This window comes from Ranitomeya variabilis, chromosome 2 (genome assembly GCF_051348905.1).
Source record: "Ranitomeya variabilis isolate aRanVar5 chromosome 2, aRanVar5.hap1, whole genome shotgun sequence".
Classification (NCBI taxonomy): domain Eukaryota; kingdom Metazoa; phylum Chordata; class Amphibia; order Anura; family Dendrobatidae; genus Ranitomeya; species Ranitomeya variabilis.
The window spans coordinates 769054162-769075720 of record NC_135233.1 but is presented as its reverse complement, the minus strand read 5'-3'; the positions used below and the strand labels follow the sequence as shown (position 1 = coordinate 769075720).

General features: G+C 43.1%; 1 protein-coding gene across 2 annotated transcripts in view; it reads right to left on the bottom strand.

The window, feature by feature from the left end:
- The window catches only part of MDN1 (midasin AAA ATPase 1), a 334505-nt gene that overhangs the window by 55645 nt on the left and 257301 nt on the right, over positions 1 to 21559 (bottom strand). For both annotated transcript variants that reach the window (XM_077289726.1, XM_077289727.1), the window contains 6 exons: positions 13646 to 13881; positions 5500 to 5595; positions 2659 to 2753; positions 2144 to 2259; positions 1906 to 2055; positions 873 to 982 (listed from right to left, as the gene is read on the bottom strand). In XM_077289726.1, coding sequence (XP_077145841.1) covers positions 873 to 982; positions 1906 to 2055; positions 2144 to 2259; positions 2659 to 2753; positions 5500 to 5595; positions 13646 to 13881 — 803 coding nt within the window. The remainder of the gene's footprint in view (positions 1 to 872; positions 983 to 1905; positions 2056 to 2143; positions 2260 to 2658; positions 2754 to 5499; positions 5596 to 13645; positions 13882 to 21559) is intronic.

Below are 21559 nucleotides of genomic sequence, written 5' to 3'. Positions count from 1 at the left end.
GGAGCATCTTATGGGGCTATGTGCAGCATTATATGGGGCAAATATCTGTATGGGGCCATGTGCAGCATTATATGGGGCAAATATCTGTATAGAGCATCTTATAGGGCCATGTGCAGCATTATATGGGGCAAATACCTGTATGGAGCATCTTATTGGTGCCATAATCAGCATTTGTGGAGCATTATATGGGGCATATGTCTGTATGGAGCATCTTATGAGGCCATAATCAACATTTGTGCAGCATTATATGGGGCATATTTTAATATGGAGCATCTTATGGGGCCCATCATAACCTGTATGGAGCATTATATGGGGCGTATTTTGTATGGAGCATCTTATGGGGCTCCTGATTCAATATGGATATTCAAAAACACATAACCTACTGATATCTCAATTAATTTTACTTTTATTGGTATCTATTTTTATTTTTGAAATATACCAGTAGCTGCTGCATTTTCCACCCTAGGCTTATACTCGAGTCATTAAGTTTTCCCAGTTTTTTGTTGCAAAATTAGGGGTCTCGGCTTATACTCTGGTCGGCTTATACTATATTATATACGGTATATTCACACAATCATTCGGTTTAACAAGTGTTAAAAATGCATACTACATAGACGGCATCCATGGGCATTTTTACAGCCCTGATTTGCAGAAAAATGAGCAGGGTCTATCTACAAAAAACTGCCAGAAGTTTATGAAATGTTGAGAAATACTGTCACCTGTCTAATACATCTTACACCTGACAAGTTTAGAGATGTTTAAGCGATTTCTACAGCTATAAGATGTTGTTAGGTTAGATCTTCATTAGTAAATTGTATGTGGTAGATATAGAAACAGGAACAATCATGCACATGGACATATACGGCACATACTTTGAGCTCTTTCTCCACAGGCTTACGCAATTCATGAATTCTTGCTTCAACAGATGGCAAAAACTGCTTATAATAATGGTAAAGATTCCAGAGTAGACTGCACAAAGAGTCTGGAAAGAACAATAAAATCTATGTTTATTATCAGTGTCAAAATATATAGCACAGAAATACAGTATTATGACAATTAACTTACTAACATGTTTCAATATAAAAAAAATTCAATAAAACATTTTTTTTTACTTTACTCAACCACTTATTATTCGGCTATTTTTTAAAGAGTTGTTCCACTACTTTTACACAGATGATGTATCCTCAGAATAGGTTATCAGTATCAGATGTGTGAGAGTACGATACCCGGCATCCTCACTGATCGGCAGCAGTGGGCAATCAGTGCACAGCCCTGCTAACAGTGGGGTGGCCGCTGCTGGGTTCTGCAGGTTCGCTATGTGATTAGAAACTTGTTGTGTGCTTAGATTAGGTCTAAAATGTTATGCTGATTATCTTTATATTATATCTTTTCAAAGGTTAAAGCTCAGTTTTAACAGAGCTGCATAATTTCCAATACATAGTTTAATGATGAGATCTTGTCTATCAGAAGTGACATATCAAGGAGAGAGCGCGGCATTCAGATGACCCTTTATTCACTTAAGGTAAATCTGTCTTCGATAAGCTTGTCCCTGGAGAGGCTTTCTATATACCTCCATATGCTGCTTAACTAAGATAGTCCCTTTAAAAGTGATGCTGGCACAGCATTTTGCTGACTGCGCCAGGTTTCCCTTCTGTAGCCCTCTACTTTCAATGGTTATTGCCAGGGAAAGTTGCAGCCAACCATACATTTCCATAGAAGCAGCAATCGCCAAGTACCGCAGAGCAGAAGGTGCAAATTATGAAGTTCCTATTCCCCATAAGCCACAAGTAACAAAGTGGTAAATGTTACCTTTATTGTGTTATTTACATTAAGAATTAAAAAAGAATAACCAATTAAGAAAAAGCAGATTAGATGTAAGTTGTCTTCATTAAAACAATGGCCTACCTTTCCTGGGTGTTTGTGGCACCAGAAGAACATGACAGTGAAAAACCAGTATCATGTGGAGACGAGCCTGGAATTCTCCCAAAGTGGACCCTTCGATGAATGCCTGCAATGTCTTTGTAACAGACTGGAATGATTGCTCTTGATCATTCTCTGCATATAAAACCAGTACACAAAATGTCAAATAAACAGCTTTGTACTAGAAAGATCATCAATGACAGACGGGCATTTATTACGTCACCTTTCTCCTGTTCCACTTGCAGGTAATCTTCAATCAATTGGTAAATAGAAACCCAGTGCCGATAGCATTTTTCGGCATGTCGCTTCATGGCATTGTCAAGACTCAAAGACCAGCAGCTACGAGACAAAAAAGAAATCCACTTAGTTTACAAAATGTACAATGAAGAGAAGTGCGACAATTGACATATTGGACAACTATGAATGCCAAACCTTACTATCAAGAAATGTAAGTAATGCTCCGCTTGTACTGTTAGCGTAGACATCATCCTGTACTTAGGAAATAAAGGAATGCTCAATGACTTCCGGAAATGTGGGAGGGGGGCACAACTCAGACAGCACTGAACTGTATTTGTGGGGGTTTCAGCCTCACTGATATATTTTTCTCCACGACGCATCAGTGAAGGCAGAGTTTACATGGAGCAATCGTCTACAGGCCTACATTAACCAGCATGAATCTGGATGCAGCAGCATTAGAATAACGGCTTTCACTAAAGATCAAACAACAAAAATCCTTACTTCAGTTCGAGTTTACGCCACTGGAATATAAGCTGTGTAACTTCATCAAGGTTTTTTCGAAGCGACAGATCCCGGCTGGCATTTTCTTCCCAGTCCTATTTAAGAATAAAGAAATTGAAGTACTCACATTATAAATTCTACTAAACATAAACCGTCAGAATCATGTTCCTTTGTATTTTTTACAAAATGTATGTTTACATCTAAATGGTACAAAACAAAGTACAACTTGTTCTGCAAATAACACCTAATAGAACAATATAGACCAAGGGTACACTAGTCCAGCAACACCCCCTCCTGTGATAGGCACCTCACTGTCTATGGATTTTGTACAAGGAGAGCCTGGTGGGCGGGGTTAGCTTTCTCAGCTCTGCTTCATGCTAAATCTACAAGCTCTGAGTCAGAACGGCTGCACCCAGTAATCTAAGTGATACATCGATGAATTCAGGGTTCCTTTAACTACATCAGGCTGCTGTCAGATGAGGTACCAAAAATCTGCTGACAGATTCCCTTTAAAGAGTACCTATAAATAGGCTCTGGTTGCCCTTTTTTATTTAAAAAAACAACAAGCAGCCGCAGACTTGCGATTTTTGCGAATTAACGTGTTTTCTCAAATTTTTTTGTTAATTATTTTTTAACTATGGGCCTAAAAACTAACAGGCTCAATAGCATCCAACAATAAAGCTAAGTAAAAGGAGTTTCATAGAGTCTACTGCAGCTAAATATTGTTAAGAAAGCCGATTAATTTTGATTTTAGCAAATAGTCAAAGGGCAAAAAAAAAAAAAAAAAGTGTAAAGGTTTTGATAGCCCTTAAAGGGAAGGTGCCACCAGTTTTCTTGTAGTTTGTTTTTTTGTGAAATTAAGCTTAAAATAGTAAATAAAATGCATTAATGCAATGTTTGCACTGTTTGCAAACATTTCTATATGAAAAATATTATATATTTTCTTACAAATATATATATTGACCACTAGGGGGAGCATTTTCCGTTTTAGACCTCAAGCAGCTATAGTAAGACTTACCAGCTTTACTGTTAGCTGGAAAATCTGGGCAGTAACTGCTGACATCAGCATTTCCCTCCCCTTTTGGGTGGTCTAATATCCCTGGGGCAGAATGAAGAGCAGCATCACAGGGCAGAGCCATTTTGTGTGTGACTGCCCTGTGATCTGCTATCACCAGCAGTTACTGCATCAGAAGCACAGTTAGTTTATGTGGTGTGTATGGAGCAGCATTGTCTGTGCAGAGCTGTCTGTGACTCATCCCTCAGTAATAAGAAGGAGCTCCAGGTCTGCAGTGAATGGCCAGGCATTGTGGGGGGAGGGGAGAGATACATTGTATGGCTGAGAGGTGTCAGGTGTCGCCTATCTCTGCAGGCTGGGAATGCAGCTTAATGGAGTGAATGGAGCTCCTGTGATGGAGAGTAAGTGGAGCTGGGCAGAGAGCACTGGGCTATAGTAAAATGGCTGCTAGTCACACCTACAGCAGTGAGTTGTGCAGCCCACAGAGGTGTGCCCAGCTCACTGCTAACACCTCTCCAATGTTATAGATAGGGTCAGCGCCGGTCTATTATCTCCTATGTCCATGGGGTGCTGTAAAATGACACTGTTAGTGTCGTGAACTGCTGTGAAACCAAGATGTCAGCCCCCAGTTCCTTCTTTAAACACATATAACACACGAAATCTGTTTCACATGCATTTAAAACTTGGTTATAGCAGCATGTTATGCTACATTACAGTGATTTATTAATAATCTACAAACGCGGTACCTTACCTTTAAAGGGAATCTGTCAGTAGGATCAACCCTTATACGTCGTCTATATCGGCATTCAGGTCATAGGAAACTTAATAAAATCATACATTGACATCTGCAATCTGATTTCTTATTCCAGCTACATTTTCTTACTATGTAAATTATGTTAAAAACTTTGGGCCAGACACGGATCTGCATGAGAATCTGCCTCCATAACTTATTTTAAATGAAAGGGGCAGCTACCAGTATGAGACATGTAACCAACACAGTACAGTAGAACTGAACTTTGCCTCATTATAAGCAAGTTTGCAGCTCTCACAGCTCTGGTGTATGATAACCATATTGCATCACTTGCTGACTGCGAGATGGAGGATGAGGCACCGAGAGGAACCTACAGATGTGTTTAATGCTGAACTGTGTCAGTTATAATCACACACAGCTCTGCAGTGAGAACAAGAGAGCAGCCATTACATATAGCACCAGTAATGCCCTTTTACATTTTAATCAAGTTCTGGCTGTATATTCTCATTCAGATCAGTGTCTGCCCATAGCCTGGAACAGCTCATTTACATACAAGAAAAATGTGGATTTCTCTGGAATAAGACAATGGATTAAAGATATCAAGGTATCACTTTATTCAGCTTCTTATGACCTACATGCCCATATAGACATCTTAGGAGGGTTGATTCTACTGACAGATCTCCTTAAATTATTCGGCTGCCTTGACAATTTTCAAACTTTTGACAATTATAAAAAGTTAATTTAAAAAAATAAATTAATTTAAAAAAAAGTGATGAGCGAGAGTGCTTTGATAAGGTATTATACGAGCATGCTTGTGTGCTAATAGAGTATCTTCGGCTTGCTCAAACGCACCTTATTCCAGCACGCTAGCTCATCACTTAAAAATAATCATATTATATACTAACAACAATGTATTTTCTGGGATAAGACACCTGATAAGACACATAAAAATGCCTAGAACTTCTATTTCATTTTAAAAACAAAAAGTTCAACATGTATCATATTTGCACAGGGGTTGGGTGAGAAGTAACATCATGAAGAAAAGTTTGTATACCTTACTTGCAAGTGTACTTACTTGAGATTTTGCTAAAAGAATTTCCAGACCATTTAAAAATTTGGAAAGAGGACTGGAAAGTGAAAATCCTTGAATTCTGTCAATGATGACCACAAGCTGAAAATAAAAAGATACAAAGGTTAAATAATGTAGACCACTATACTATATGAGAAAGACAATGACAAACATCTCTATTAGTTTCCCTCTAGGGCTCGTGCACACGACTGCTATTTTTTGTTTTGATGGAGAGGGCTCGTCCCCAGGTTATCCACCAATGAGTGGGGAAATAAAAAATCACAGCATGAACAATTTGACTCTGATAATCAAAACATAGTCAGCTTTTCAAGTCTTTGGGTCCACTGAAAATATAGGATCACACTAGGATGACATTAGAGTGTGGTCTGATTTCCACACACACTCTGACCACACACACTCTGACCACACACACTCTGACAGATTTTCTCAGATAAGAGAAAAATGGTCTTGTGACCCTAGCCTTAAAAAAACAAAAAAGGTCAGCAATCCAAAATTGGACAGATCGGATTTTTCTGTTCAAAGACATCTTCTGTCAGGGAAGACCGACTGGAAGGCCCCCATACATATTGGAGTGTTGGGCAAGACTGTTGATAACAGCTGACAGTCTTATGTACATATGCCTAAAAGGGAACCTGCCATGTTGAAAACTGATACAAGAAAGATAAATCTTTGTACTGTGTTAGCCAGTAGATAGAAAAATATTTAGAACTGAGAGTCCTCAGTGGTTGATACCTTTTAATGGCTAACTGAAAAGTTGGTAAATTGCAAGCTTTCAAGACTACTCAGGTCCCTTCATCAGGGATAGACTAATACAAATTCAGAAGAATCACATATTTATGCACAAAACAGCACAGAAATGAATGTCATAGGTAAGACAGGTGACGTGAAGCAAAACTACCATTATGGGAGAGTGATAAACAGTTATGTACATAAATATTGGAACAGTTCATAGATAAGGAGTGTGAATGTTTTATTGTCCTCTGATTGAGGTCTGGTTCTGTATTGTGATGCCCCCACAAAGTTTGAGGAGCAAATTCCTTAACTGCTGCAAAAAGACATAGATCCATGCAACACATTCATTCCTGCACTGAGAGTGTCAAAGGTTGTCATAAGCTTATACTCCCAGACTCTTCTGTCTCTCTGAGATTTGAAATTACCTTTTAATACAAGTAATCTCATGAACATGGTGCTGTGATCTGGGATACAAAAATGTTTTGCCACAGGTAGATCCATTCTTTTTTCTCTTATTGTGTGGCGGTGAGAGTTCATCATCCTCATTAAACCTGCTGACAAGGGTGGTGCAATAGTCATGATGAACACATCAGACTATATGAAGGAAGCAAAAAGACAACTTATGGACACACGGTACTAGAAAAAATTGGAGTCAGATCCTACACAGGACTAATACAAGGAACTAAACAAGTTGGTATCTTGTCTGCCTGACGAATCCACAAGAGCCGATGACCTGATACCAGAAAGCCCAAGAATAAGGACATCCTACATGCGTCCCAAAATCCACAAATCTGGAAATCCAGGAAGACCAATTATTTAATGTGTGTGGGCACACTTACTAAGCAGGTATCTGGATGGTGTACTGGTAGGGGGCGCTGTATGGTCTGCCCGGAATACGCATGGAGGCGTATTGAGGCCATAGGAACGCATGGCAATCGCAGCCATAACTCTGGTGATTTAAAATCTGGCAATATTGTGAATGGCCGGTATGTGTGTCGCAGAGGAAGATACTCTGCATTGTCAGCCTGAAGTAAGGATGTTCTGGGACCTGTAGTCCTACAAGTAAATTGTGCTGCTTAACAAGGGAGACTGACAGGGCTAGTTATGAGAGATGGGCGGGTCAAACTAGCCACACACACAAGTCCCACCTATGGGAGTAGTTACAAGTATGTAATGTGACCAGGGTGTGGGTCACATGGGTGTAGTGTTTGGATCTGAATGGTCTGTGCTGCAGGTCCTGGAAAGGCCTATGTGTTGGGAGTGCCGTCTCCCTGAATAGCACGTGGTGGGGCTTTGGACCTGGTGGCCTGGGTGTTGGACGAGTGTCCTGAATAGCACCTGAACAGACCGCATGTGTGTATAGAGCCTGGGATGGCCCTATGCTGAGAAAGACACCGCCCCGTTGAGGACCTGGGACTGACGAGGAGTCAGCCTGTGGAGCAGGAGCTCCTGGAAGATAACCCTGGACAAGGGGATTGTAATATGCCTAAGAGAAGTTTATCTGCTACCTGAACAGACTGGGGGTCATGACATGTTCGTGGATGTATTGAAATGAACTTTAAGTTATGTAGTTTATGATGGTTAATAAACCTAAGAGACTGATTTATATGAGGAAACCGTGCCTGAGTGCTTGAATCAAGTGCCAAGCGAGTGTCCACCAAGACACGTAGTAGGCGAAACGCTACAATGGGTAGAGGGTATTCTTCTTAAACCACTGGTAAAGAATACACCCAGCAACATTCAGGATACAACTGACCTATTGAATAAACTATCAGCAATAGGTCCTCTACCAGAAGGAACCATCCTGGCCACCAAGGATGTGGAATCTTTGTACTGTACTCTAATATCCCACACCAGGATGGATTAAATGCCTGAAAATTCTTCATGGAAAACACAGAGACTGATGCGGATTCTGTGGTGAAACTTATAAAATTCATCCTCACCAGCAATTACTTTGAATTTGACAACAAGTTATATCTACAGGAGACTGGCACAGCAATGGGAAGTAAAATGGCTCCACAGTATGCAAATCTTTTCATGGCCAAGCTTGAAAGCGACTTTTTGTCCTCCTGTCCCATCAGGATATTTCAGTATCTCAGAGAGACAGAAGAGTCTGGGAGTATAAGCTTATGACAACCTTTGACGCTCTCAGTGCAGGAATGAGTGTGTTGCATGGATTTGTGTCTTTTTACTTCAATTAAGGAATTTGCTCCTCAGACCTTGTGGGGGCAACACAACACAGAACCAGACCTCAATCAGAGGAAAATAAAACATTCACACTCCTTATCTATGAACTTTTCCAATATTTATGGACATAACTGTATCACTCTCTCAAAATGGTAATTTTACTTCATGTCACCTGTCTTATCTATGACATTATTTCTGTGGTGTGTTGTGTATAAAACAGGATTTTTGGTTGCTTAACGTAAAATCTGTTTCTCGGAGCCTTCATTGGGGGACACAGGAACCATGGGTGTATGCTGACACTATGCAAATAAAAAGTCCTCCTCTGCAGTGTACACCCCACCGACAGGAAGTAGGATATTCAGTTAGTGAGAAAGCAGTAGAAGCAATAAATATTAGAAAAATTACAGAAACTCAAACTGTAACAGTATAATACAACAGAGCTGTTCAACTTGGGAGGGTGCGGTGTCCCCCAATGAAGGCTCCGAGAAACAGATTTTACGGTAAGCAACCAAAAATCCTGTTTTCTCTATCGCTTCATTGGGGGACACAGGAACCATGGGACGTCCCAAAGCAGTCCCTGGGCAGGGAACAGCAGAAAATGCCATTCAGGTTGGAGAACTCACCACTGCCGCCTGCAAGATCCTTCTGCCTAAGCTGGCATCTGCCGAAGCGTAGGTATGGACCTCATAAAATTTGGCAAATGAGTGAATAGAAGACCAGGTTGCCGCTTGCAAAGTTGTAGGGCGGGTGCCCCATGGTGTACCGCCCAGAAGGTGCCCACTGCCCGGGGTAGAGTGAATCTTAATCCCAGAAGGAGTCACTCTGTTCTTGACCCGGTAAGCCTCCAGAATAGCGGTTCTGATCCAGCGAGTGATCATAGCCTTGGAGGCCAGCAGGCCTCTTGGCACACCATCTGGAATGACAAATAGATGGTACGTCTTCCTAAAGGAGGCGGTCCTAGACAAATAGACCCTTACCGCCCTGACCAGGTCTAGCCTGCTCAGCCAACGCAGAGAATAAGTCGGAACAGGACAAAAAGGTGGGAAGGACAATCTCCTCATTCAAGTAAAAGAAGAACACCAACCTGGGAAGAAAAGAAGGCGGAGGCAGTAAAACTACCTTATCCTGGTGAAAAACCACGAAATGGGGGCGACAGGAGAGAGCCGCCTAATGGAGGTGATGGCCCCCAGAAACGCCAACTTGCAGGACAGAACAGACAGTGAGGTCTGAAGGAGAGGTTTAGGGGGGAACCCCACTGAGCCTCCAGAACAAGATTGAGGTCCCAGGGATCCACGGCAGTCCGGAACGGGAGAGCCGCATGAGAGAAGCCGGGACCTAGATTTAGAGCAAGTGACCGCCGGAACATGGGGGGGCGGCGCAGAGGCCTCAAAACGTCACAGTGGAATGTCCAGTGCCCCCACTTCCATCGGAAGTGACAGGAAAGGCTCCCCAAGCTAAAATCCTCTATAAAAATTACAGGGCCCGCACAGGTATGAAAGAAATAAAGGATTTTCCTGAACTTCTTTTCTTCTATCTTATCTACTTCTGATTTCGCCAGAACCTGGTGGGAAAAAAGAGAAAGTACCTCCCCATCCAGGATACTGCAATATGGGATGTCCACGTCTCCTCAGACCGACAGGCTCTGGTGGGCTAGTGGGTAGGGGGACGGAGGCAGGATTCATGCGATGTGGGACATCCGCGTCCCCTCCAACCGACAGGCTCTGGTGGGCGAGTGGGTGGGAGACGGAGGCAGGACAGAGTCCGGATCACCTGAACACTCTTCTGTGTTAGGGCTGGGGTCCTGCCGAGCAGACATATGAGGATACGGGGTGGCAGTACACGCAGTACTCATAGTCTCTGCGTGGGAGTACAGTAGTGACCGTTCACACTGTATTCCTCTGGAAATCTGAAAAGAAACGACGCACACTGAGGTAGATATGGGTCTAATGAAAGACCAGTGTCCATCTCCTACTGACACTAAACTAAACTGAATATCCTACTTCCTGTCGGTGGGGTGTACACTGCAGAGGAGGAGCTAACTTTTTTTATTTGCATAGTGTCAGCACCATACACCCATGGTTCCTGTGTCCCCCCAATGAAGCGATAGAGAAATATGTGATTCTTCAGCATTTGTATTAGTCTACGCCTGATGAAGGGACCTGAGTAGTCTCAAAAGCTTGCAATTTGTTACCATCTTTTCAGTTAGCCATTAAAAAGTATCAACCACCGATGGCTCAATTCTAAATGTTGAAAATTGTAAATTGATATGTCAAGCAGCATGTTGTAGAGAAGGAGGAATTGATCAAACCATTTTTTGTGGGGAAAAAGGTTCAGGAAACTTTGCATTTTATTTATTGAAATTCCTGGTATCTGTATGCATACAAATGAGTCCAGTGGGCAGTCAGTGCAGTGAATGACTCTGTATGACTGTACAGGGAATAAAAGGAAACAAGCCTGTATAGATAACATTTTGTTTAGCTTTTCCTTTTTTAGACAATGATGTTCACAGATCAGACTGCATGTGGTCGTGACAGGTTCCCCTTAATACTGAGCGCAATAGCCTTTGAGGCTATGTGCACACATTGCAGATTTTCCTGCGGATTTTTCTGCACTAAAAACCGCAGATCTTGGCAGAAAACGCAGGTGCGTTTTTTGATGCGGTTTTTAGTGCGTTTTCCCCTGCAGATTGTCTGTGTTTTTGACACAAATAAAGCTTGAACTGCAGTGGGAAAAAAAACAACAAAAACACATGATGTCATTTCCTTGTCCAACCCTGTGAAAACATCAAAATGAGATGCGCCAATTCCGGCACTTAACCCCTCTCTTCCCACTCCCGTGTAGTGGTGGGATATGGGGTAATGAGGGGTTAATGCCACCTTGCTATTGTAAGGTGGCATTAAGCCCGGTTAATAATGGAGAGGCGTGAATAAGACACCTATCCATTATTAATCCTATTAAAAGGTTAAATAAATATATAGGGGGACCCCCCAAAAAAATGACATAGGGTCCCCCTGTATCTTTAGGCCAGAAAGGTTAAGCAGACAGCTGTGGGCCAATATTTGTGGCCTGGGAAGGGGTTAAAATACCCCTGGATGTTCCCAGGCTAGAAATATTAGCCCACAGATGTCTGCGTAGCCTTTATGGCTCTAAACTACAGGGGGGCCCGGAAAACAAAATTGCGTAGCGTCCCCCTATATTTTTAGTCCAGAAAGGCTAGGCAGACAGCTGTGGGCCAATATTTTTGGCCTGGGAAGGGGTTAAAATACCCCTGGCTGTTCCCAGGCCATGAATATTAATCCCACAGCTGTCTGCGTAGCCTTTCTGGCTCTCAAATATAGGGAGAGCCCCCCCGAAAAAGTGTTGGGGTCCCCCTATATTTTTAGGCCAGAAAGGCTATGCAGACAGCTGTGGGCTTATATTCATAGCCTAGGAAAGGGGCCATGGATATTTGCGCCCCCCCCCCCCCCGGCTACAAATAGAAGCCCGCAGCCGCCCCAGAAAAGGCGCATCTGAAAGATGCGCCAATTCCGGCACTTAGCCCCTCTCTTCCCACTCCCGTGAGCGGTGGGATATGGGGTAATAAGGGGTTAATGTCACCTTGCTATTGTAAGGTGGCATTAAGCCCGGTTAATAATGGAGAGGCGTCAATAAGACGCCTCTCCATTATTAATCCTATTAAAGGGTTAAAAAAAAACAAAGACACTAGAAAAAAATATTTTAATGAAATAAAGACACCCACTTTTTGACAAACTCTTTATTATACGCTCAATCCATCTGAAGACCCTTGACCTGCAAAAGAAATAAAAAAACAAACCAAATTCATACTCCCTGGCCCTGTCCGCAGAAATCCAACGAGTGTCCCACGACGATCTGCCATGGAGAACAGACACATCCAGAGATATGTCTGCTCTCCACGGCTGCAGCAACACACTGACAGGAGCTATGGCTCCTGTCGGTGTGTAACTGCGCATGCGCGAGAGTTTACCGGCGTTCATTGACCCCGGTACTCTTGCTTTACGGCAGTGCTGCGTGGGAAAGTTCACACGCAGCTGTACTGCCGTAAATAGAGCCGCCGGAGCCGCTGAACTCCGGTAAAGGACGCGATACACTGCTAGGAGCTTCGCTCCTGGTAGTGTATCGCCGGAGAGCAAGCGATCGGCGTGGGACACTCGGTATTGGATTCTGCGGACAGGGAGTATGGATTTTGTTTATTTTTTTTGGACTTTTTCCCTAGGGGACCGAGGGCTTCGCGTACCAGTGTGCTGTATGGTGAGTATATACTCTATGTTATATGTTGTATGTAATGTCTGTCATGTATGTTACGTGTATTGTATGTGTTTGTGTTTTACTGACAATTGTGCTAAGTCGCCGGACACAGGGACAACTCTCCCATCCTAATAACGGATGGGAGTAGTAATCCCATACGACGACTTAGCACAATTGGGTGGCACTATCGTCGCATGGGGACGCACACAGACAGACAGACGCACACACACACACACAGACAGACGAGCACACACAGACTTCACATACATACACACACATACATGCCTCCATGCTGACGGTCACACTCCGCCCACGCACTTCCGCCCACGCACTTCCGCCAGCTTCCCCGCACTTCCTGATGCAGCGGTTTCTACACCCAAAACCGCAGAAAACCCGAAGATATTTTTTACTGCGGGTTTGACCCTCACAATGGAGGTCTATGGGTGCAGAACCGCTGCAGTTCCGCAGAAAGAAGTGACATGCTGCGGAATATAAACCGCTGCGTTTCTGCGCGTTTTTTTCTGCAGCATGTGCACAGCGGTTTGCAGTTTCCATAGGGTTTACATGTAAATGTAAACGCAATGGAAACTGCAGCGGACCCGCAGCGGCAAAATCCGCAACGTGTGAACATGGCCTGAAGAGACCGATTTATAACCTGCAGCCCCCACTTCCCTGGGGACTGCTACCTACTCAATGCAACTATTAGTCATTATGCAGTAAATCCCCAAGCTCCACCAGTGGAAGCTGGTGCTAACCCACATGCTATTTTTTAAATGTATGTCAAAGCTAGAGATAAAAAAATAAAAAATAAATACATTAAATCAGCACAAATTGTAAACCCTCTAAAAATAAAAAAGGATGGACATTCACATTTAGGATTCTGTCATACAGAATTCTAATTTTACGTAGTCTTAAGGATTTAAATCAGAACCTGCTCTTTTCTCACCTGAAGCAAGGCAGGGTGATCTGGCCAATCTCCCATCAACTTGCTCAGCTCTTCGCTGAAGCGCCTCAGCACACATTGGCACTGTGTGACCTGCTGGATGTTAGGATGCTGATAAAAGTCATAAGGGCCTTCATGCAGCACTACGAGGTCGGAGGCACTGTTCCCCAATATTGTGTTCTGCAGGAGCGTGCTTGCCAGCAGATGGCTGCTGGAAAGATGATCATTTAGGTCAGCCCCTAAAAGTTAAATTAAAACATAAAAGAATAAAACGAAATAAGTGGTAAGGACATGCTCAATATTATAAGAAAAAGGCACACAGGTGAAAACACCAGTGGAGTGTCTTACAGAATGTAGCAAACAAGCACATGACTTAACAGATATAATGTGCCAGAAACCAGTTTACTTCAAACTTGCTTAATTAATATTTAGGCGTTTTGCTGAGGGGATTTTTCCATGGTAATGAAAAAACATGCAGCACTATTTCCCTACAGATCAGTTGTCGCTTTAAAAGGGATTCCTATTCGCTTAAACTTCCATCCACTGGCTGCAATTTCTTCTTATAAAGTCTTATTGAGTCTACGTCACTATTCCTGATGTCCGTTATTGCTTGCAGGGCCAACCAGGGCTGTGGAGTCGGTAACATAAACCTCCTACTCCTCAATTCACTGATGCCGACTCCACAGCACTGGTCACTACTAAGAATGTACATAAAGTGCAGCACAGATTCATCTCAACCACGACCCCACGGCACTGCCGCACTACTGAGCGTGTACATAAAGTGCAGCACAGATTCATCTCAGCTAAAAGTCAAGATCCTTAGATCAGTAACAGAACAGACATTTATAGGACATTTCATAACTTTCCTAAATTCTTATGAAAACATTCTGCATTGTACTACTGGACCCAATTTATTATATATTTTAAGAGTCAAAGTCTGTCCATTTTATACTGGCTCCAACCCCACAGCCCTGGCACAAATGACACATTGACAGCACTATAGCCAATCAGTGAACTCAACTAGGGCAGAAGTCAATTCCTTTTAAGTGACCCTTGACAATAAATGTAACTATACATTTCTTATCTATACCATATCTATAGCCTTTGTTTATGCTGCCACCGCCTCAGTTTACCATTCAGTGGCCATTCTGAAATGTTTGAACTAGTCTTTTACCTTTCCCGTGCCATCAATACTGGTCTAACACATGGCAGGGAATCCGACTTAGGCCATGTTCACACTTTGCGGGTTTTACCGCGGATCCGCAGCGTTTCTGCAGCTGCGGGTCCGCAGCAGTTTCCATAGGGTTTACATGTAAATGTAAACACAATGGAAACCGCTGTGCACATGCTGCGGGAAAAACCGCGCAGAAACGCAGTGGTTTACAACCCGCAGCATGTCACTTCTTTGTGCAGAATCGCAGCGATTCTGCACCCATAGAAATGCATTGATCCGCTTACTTCCTGCATGGGGCTGTGCCCACGATGAGGGAAGCGGATAATGTGCGGTTGCTACCCGGGGTGGAGGAGAGGAGACTCTCCTCCAGGCCCTGGGAACCATAAATAGTGTAAAAAAAAAGAATTAAAATAAAAAAATGATGATATACTCACCTCTCAGCGCTGCACGCGGCCGTCCGGTCTCAGTTGCTGTGTGAGCAGGGCCTGACATGACGTCGCGATCACATGACCGTGACGTCACGAAGGTCCTTCTCGCACAGCATCTTTGGAACCGGAGCGCCGCGTGCAGCGCCGAGGAGATCGGGACAGCAGAGGGTGAGTATATAACCAATTTTTATTATTTTTACCATTACTATTGATGCTGCATATTGCTGCATATGCAGCATCAATAGTATAGGAGTAATCCTGCAGCGGAAACCGCAAAAACAAACAGCGATAAATCTGCAGGGATAACCGCAGCGGTTTTGCCCTGCAGATTTATCAAATCCGCTGCGGGAGAACCCCGCAAAGTGTGCACATGGCCTTAAAGGGGTTGTCCAACGAACAAAGTACATTGTAATCAATAGATCTCGGAATAATAATACAACTCATAGTTAGATGTGTTTAAAAAATGTTCTTGTGCTGAGATAATCACATAAATGTACCCCTGACATGTACTGTGTTATTTGTGGTGTTGCAATCTAGAGCTGCTACAGTTCACAGTTGCGCAAACATAGCTCCTGACAGGGAAGAAAGCAATAATTAATATCCTGGTGACAGAGCTGGGACTCTCAGCTGCTCCTTTGCCAGAGGAAATTAATTTGTCTGCTTCTTTGTTTTATCACAGGAGCAAGTGTTTCTGCCATGTCCCCAGCTCTTTGAGCACATCATACATTAAGTCAGGTGACATACAAGTTTCAGAGGCCACATTAGTTCTTATGTTACAGACTTGATTTAAGATCAGCTCAGAGAGCGGTGTCACGGTTCACTTTAAATTTAAAGTGCTTTGTAGTAACAATTAGGAGTGTGTGAAGGAGAGTATGGCTGATGAAATCAATTTTTTTTTTTTAATTCGTTTATTGATTACAGCATGAACCATACATACATTTGCTTATATTCATTATTATCCATTAGATACATAGAATTACCACACATAGCCATGTCTGGAATATTGTAAAGGTTACAAGCAATGCATGTCAATCATTTGTTTACATCCTATTCAAACTTTAACTACATTAACTTCTAATAAAACCTCTAAAACTAACATGCTGCCGCTTAAAGGAGAGTTCTAGATAGATTCTACCCTGTGAGTAGACAATGTCCGCAATCTTACACCTTTTCCTTGTATATTTGTTAAGTTATTTAACCTAAACAGTATGACAGGAGGAGTTCCATCTTCCCCATATCTTCTCAAATTTAGCTGGATTACCTCTATTCTGGTACAGTGTCCGCTCATACGGAATAATGGAATTTACCAAGTCCACCCATGCTCTAAGAGTTGGACAAGAACCACCCATCCATCTCAGAGCCAACACCTTTCGTGCCAAAAACAGCGTCTCCCTCAGAAAAATTCCCGTATGATGATCCCAAGTCTCTGCCTCCCATACTCCAAATAAGCACACCAGGGGTTCAAGTGGGACAGGGATCGACACCAGTGATGCCAATAATGTCGTTACCTCATTCCAATATTGGAAGACAATAGGACATTTCCATATCATGTGGATAAAATCTGCATTGCTAGAATGGCATCTCAAGCAGTCTGATGAGTGTAGACGACCCATTTTAAAAAGACGAATCGGGGTCAAATAGGATTGATATATGATATATAGTTGGGTCATCCTATTATTAACTGATGGGGAGACTTTAGTTGGGGACTCCAAGATTTCATCCCATTCCTCTCCCAGTGTGTCTGGGAGCAGCCGTCCCCACTTCCCCTTAATTGAATCTATGGTAGATCCCTCACCCATGGATAACAGATAGGTATACAAAGAGGAGATAAGTCCCTGGGGACCCTGCGAATTAAGGATACCTATTAACGGTAAATCTGAGATAGCTCGACCCGTACCCACACTCCGCATATGTGACTGGAAGGCTGACCTTAGTTGCAAGTAACGGAAAAATTGAGATTTTGGTATGTTGTAGGTATTTTGTAACTGTTCGAAGGAAACAAAAATCCCCTGATAATGTAGATTTCTTACTGTAAGGACACCATACGATATCCAGAATTCAGTGGACGGATGACCCAGTAATACCGGAAAATAACCATTATTCCACAATGGCATTTCAGCTGCTATATCAGCAAATCCCGTTACCTTTTTAATTTGCCTCCATATTGATCGTGTCAACCGAAGCAAAGGTAGTAAATGAGGAACAGTAGTTCTCTCCATCTCCAAAAATCCTAGTGGACAATCAATTTTGGCTGAGTACAGAATATGGTTTTCAGAGTTAGGAAGAGTTTTCCCGGGCATCCACATATTCAACATTTTAGCCTGACCAGCAAGGTAATATAGGTAGAAGTCTGGCAGGGCCGCCCCACCCCCTTGTTTGGGTCTTTGTAGGGTGGATAATTTAAGTTTAGGCCTAGCCTTTCCCCATATGAAAGATGTAGTAAGGGAATTTAGGGTTGTAAAAAAAAATTTAGGTATTATAACCGCACTGTGTTGAAAACAGTAGCTCAGCTTTGGGAGCAATATCATCTTTATGAGATTAATACGTCCAGCCACAGATAATGGTAGTTTGTCCCAGGTAGCAAATTTGGATTTAACCACATCTAGTAACGGAAATATATTAAGATGCAAGTCTAGGTGACTACTCTGGGACATATGTATTCCTAGATATTTAAACTTGGAGACAATGGGTAGCAGTGAGAGGGTTTCAAGGCAGGACATTGGAGTATGGGAGAGAGGCATCAGGGCAGATTTTTCCCAATTTATATAAAGGCCAGAAAATTTACTGAATCTATCTATCATCGTTATTACTTTCGGTAATGTGTCCTCCATTTGATCCGTAAACACCACCATATCATCAGCATATAGACCGATGACGTCCACCCTATCAGCGATATGTATCCCTTTAATATCTACAGAAGACCTCATTCGTATTGCCAAGGCCTCTATCGCCAAGGCGAATAAAGCTGGGGAGAGAGGGCACCCCTGTCGAGTTCCTCTGTGCAAAGAAAACGGTGCAGACATTGAGCCATTCACCACCATTCGTGCCCTAGGTTTCGCATATAATGTACCTATCCCTCTCAAAAATTTATTCCCAAACCCATATTTCCGCAAACATGCAATCAAGAAGGGCCATTCGAGGGAGTCAAAAGCCTTGGCTGCATCCAGCGAAGCCAATGCCCACTTGTTGTCTGGTTCCAGAGAACTATATTGTATGACCGACTGTACCCGTCTGATGTTGACAGAAGTATTTTTCCCAGGCATAAAACCGGTTTGATCCGGGTGTATGAGATCTAATATGATCTTATTCAATCTAGTGGCTAGGATTTTAGTGAAAATTTTATAATCTACGTTCACCAAAGAGATTGGTCTATATGATCCACAATCCAGAGGATCCTTCCCCTCCTTCCTGAGTACAACAATATTAGCATCATAAAACGTTTCGGGTACAGATTCCCCCTCCCATATTCCCTTGAGTACCTTCAGCAGTATAGGTGCCAGTTTGTCACGGTATTTCCTATAGAACTCAATGGGAAACCCATCAGGTCCCGGGGCTTTTCCAGCTGCCATATCTGTTATAGCGTGTTCTACCTCCTCCAGGGTAAATTCAGCCTCCATAAGGGCTTGCTGGGATGGGCTCAGTGAGGGGAATGTTATATCCGATAAATAACCTAAGCATTCATCAATACCAGAACCACTGCTAGATTTTTTATAACGAGGTATAATAGTCATAGAAGCCTTGAAGTATTCCTTCAGTAGAGGATACTAAAGAGCCATCGGACACCCGGATCTGCAATATAGTATTGGAGGTATTGTGTTGGCGTACCAAGAAGGCCAAAAGTGTACTGGCCTGATTTCCCAGTTCAAAATAGGCTTGGCGAGTGAAAAATAATTTGCGCTTTGACTTAACATCTGCATGTTGGGTATATAGTCTCTGGGAAGTAAGCCATTCAATTCTATTACTGCTGGACTGGTTGGCTATGTAAGTGGCCTCTGAGTCTTTTAATCTTTGTTCCATCTCCTCATCCTCTTTCGCCGTTACCCTCTTAATATAGGAGATAGTAGAGGACAGACATCCCCTCAAATATGCCTTCAGGGTGTCCCAAAATAAACCGAGGTTTTGGAGTTCCGAGTGTGTTAGAATGAAACTATTCAGCTGATCAATCGTCCTATCGCTAGCGTCTATTAATTTTAACCAGAAGGGGTTCAATTTCCAGGACTTACTATTATTATTGGATTGTCCAAATTTGAGTTTAAGAATAATTGGGCTGTGATCTGAGATCCCCCGACTACCATGTTCAATACTATCCATCCATAATGCCAATCCACTCGACCCAAATATAGTCTATTCGAGATAGTGACTGTCTAGTAGATGAGTGACAAGTGTACCCCTTGACCCCCGGGTGACCCATTCTCCACAAATCCAGCCAACCACTACCATCCATAAACAGTGCCAATTGAGAGGGGGGTTGAGGTAAAGTGTCTCCTGATGCTACGTCATCTAGTCTCAATCTGTCCATAGATTGATCCATAACTAAGTTAAAGTCTCCCATGCAGATAACATTTGCTTCCGGATATTTTAAGGAGAAGCCTAGAGCCATACGAAGAATTGACATGTTGGCAGGGGGGGATTATAGATACATAACACATACTCTCGTGAGTTGATGAATGCATGCACAAAGACAAAGCGACCCTCGGGATCACGTCTCGCCTCCTTGGCCTCCCATCTGACCTCCCTGTGTATCAGTAAAGAGACCCCTCTGGAATAACTGGTGTGGAAGGCATGCAAGGCCCATTGTACCCATGGTTTTTGCACACATCTAGCCGTATCTCTTGTTAAATGTGTTTCTATTAGTGCTACAATGTGGGGATGGCACCTTTTTATCTGAGAAAATACCTTAATTCCTTAATTTTCTTTCTAGGGGTTTTGATACCTCGTATATTCCATGTCATACATATAATTTCAGCCCCCATGTTTACTTTTAAAGAAAAAGTTAATGCATAACATCATTATTCGGGTGCATTCCAGCAGTATCATACAGGGCAAAGAGTTAGTATCAGCGGCAGTCTTACTTAATAAACAATCAAAACTGGTACATAAGACCAAAAGAAACGAAAAAACTTGAACAGTAGGGGAGAGTATTTCCATTCTCCCACAGTCAGATTGAAAAGGGGATACCCTCACTGGATACAGTGTCCGGTATTGTTGACTTTTTTCCCGCACCCCTACGGAAAGCTCTAGGTGTGTTGCCTTTGATCAAGGAGTCCAGGTTAGGGATCTTCCACATTTGGACCCCCGCGAGACCGCATCCATTCAATTGCCTCCGCTGGGTCCGTGAAGAATAAGGAAGAGCCATTGTGGACGACACGGTGCCGGGCTGGATAGAGCATAGAGTAGACGATGTTCTTATCCCTGAGTTGTTTCTTAACATCCATAAATCGTGCCCGCTGCTTTTGAAGTTCCATAGAAAAATCTGGAAAGATTGATATGGTGGCATTATCGAATTTGATAAGGCCCTTCTGCCGCGCCAAGCGGAGGATGGCATCCCTGTCTCTGCATTTAAGGAGGCGTGCCAGGAGAGGTCGTGGCGGGGCCCCGGGAGGCAAAGACCTCGCCGGTACCCTATGGGCCCTCTCTACCGAAAATGTTGAGGAGAATTCATCCCCCAATGAAGATTTAAGCCATTCCTCTAAGAACTGTTCAGGTCGCTGACCCTCCGACCGCTCCGGAAGACCTATAATTCGGATATTGTTGCGGCGTAGCCTATTTTCCAAATCATCTGCCTTTTGCTTCCATGCATTTACGGATCCAGTAGCTTTAGCCAGTTTAGCCTCCATAGGAGTGATAGTGTCTTCTATGTGGGATACCCTTGTTTCAACCTCAGAAATACGTCCCCTCATGGTTTGCATGTCATGCCGCAGGCGGCCCACCTCCGTATGTACATCCTCTATTTTCTCAGTAAGAGATGATCTAGTGAGGGAGATGGCCTGCATCAACTGCTCCGATGCCTGTTTAAGAGTCAGTTCTTCCTCCTCCCCAGTACCATCAGAGGGGCGACCCCTGCGTTGAGATGATGTAGGGTTGTTTCTAAGGTTGCGTACATTATCATGGGAGTCATCTTTGGCATATTTTTTAAGCTTTTCAGCCGCTGTCGCTCCTCTAGGATGCTGCATGGCGGGTATACGCAAGGGGGGATCCCACAAAACAACCTCAAAAGTAATTGTAGATAAGCTGTGCTCTGATGTTATGGTGTTAAATGGATCGAACTCCGACCCCAGGTCCTATATATATAGTGCTGGACTGCGCTCCAAGTCT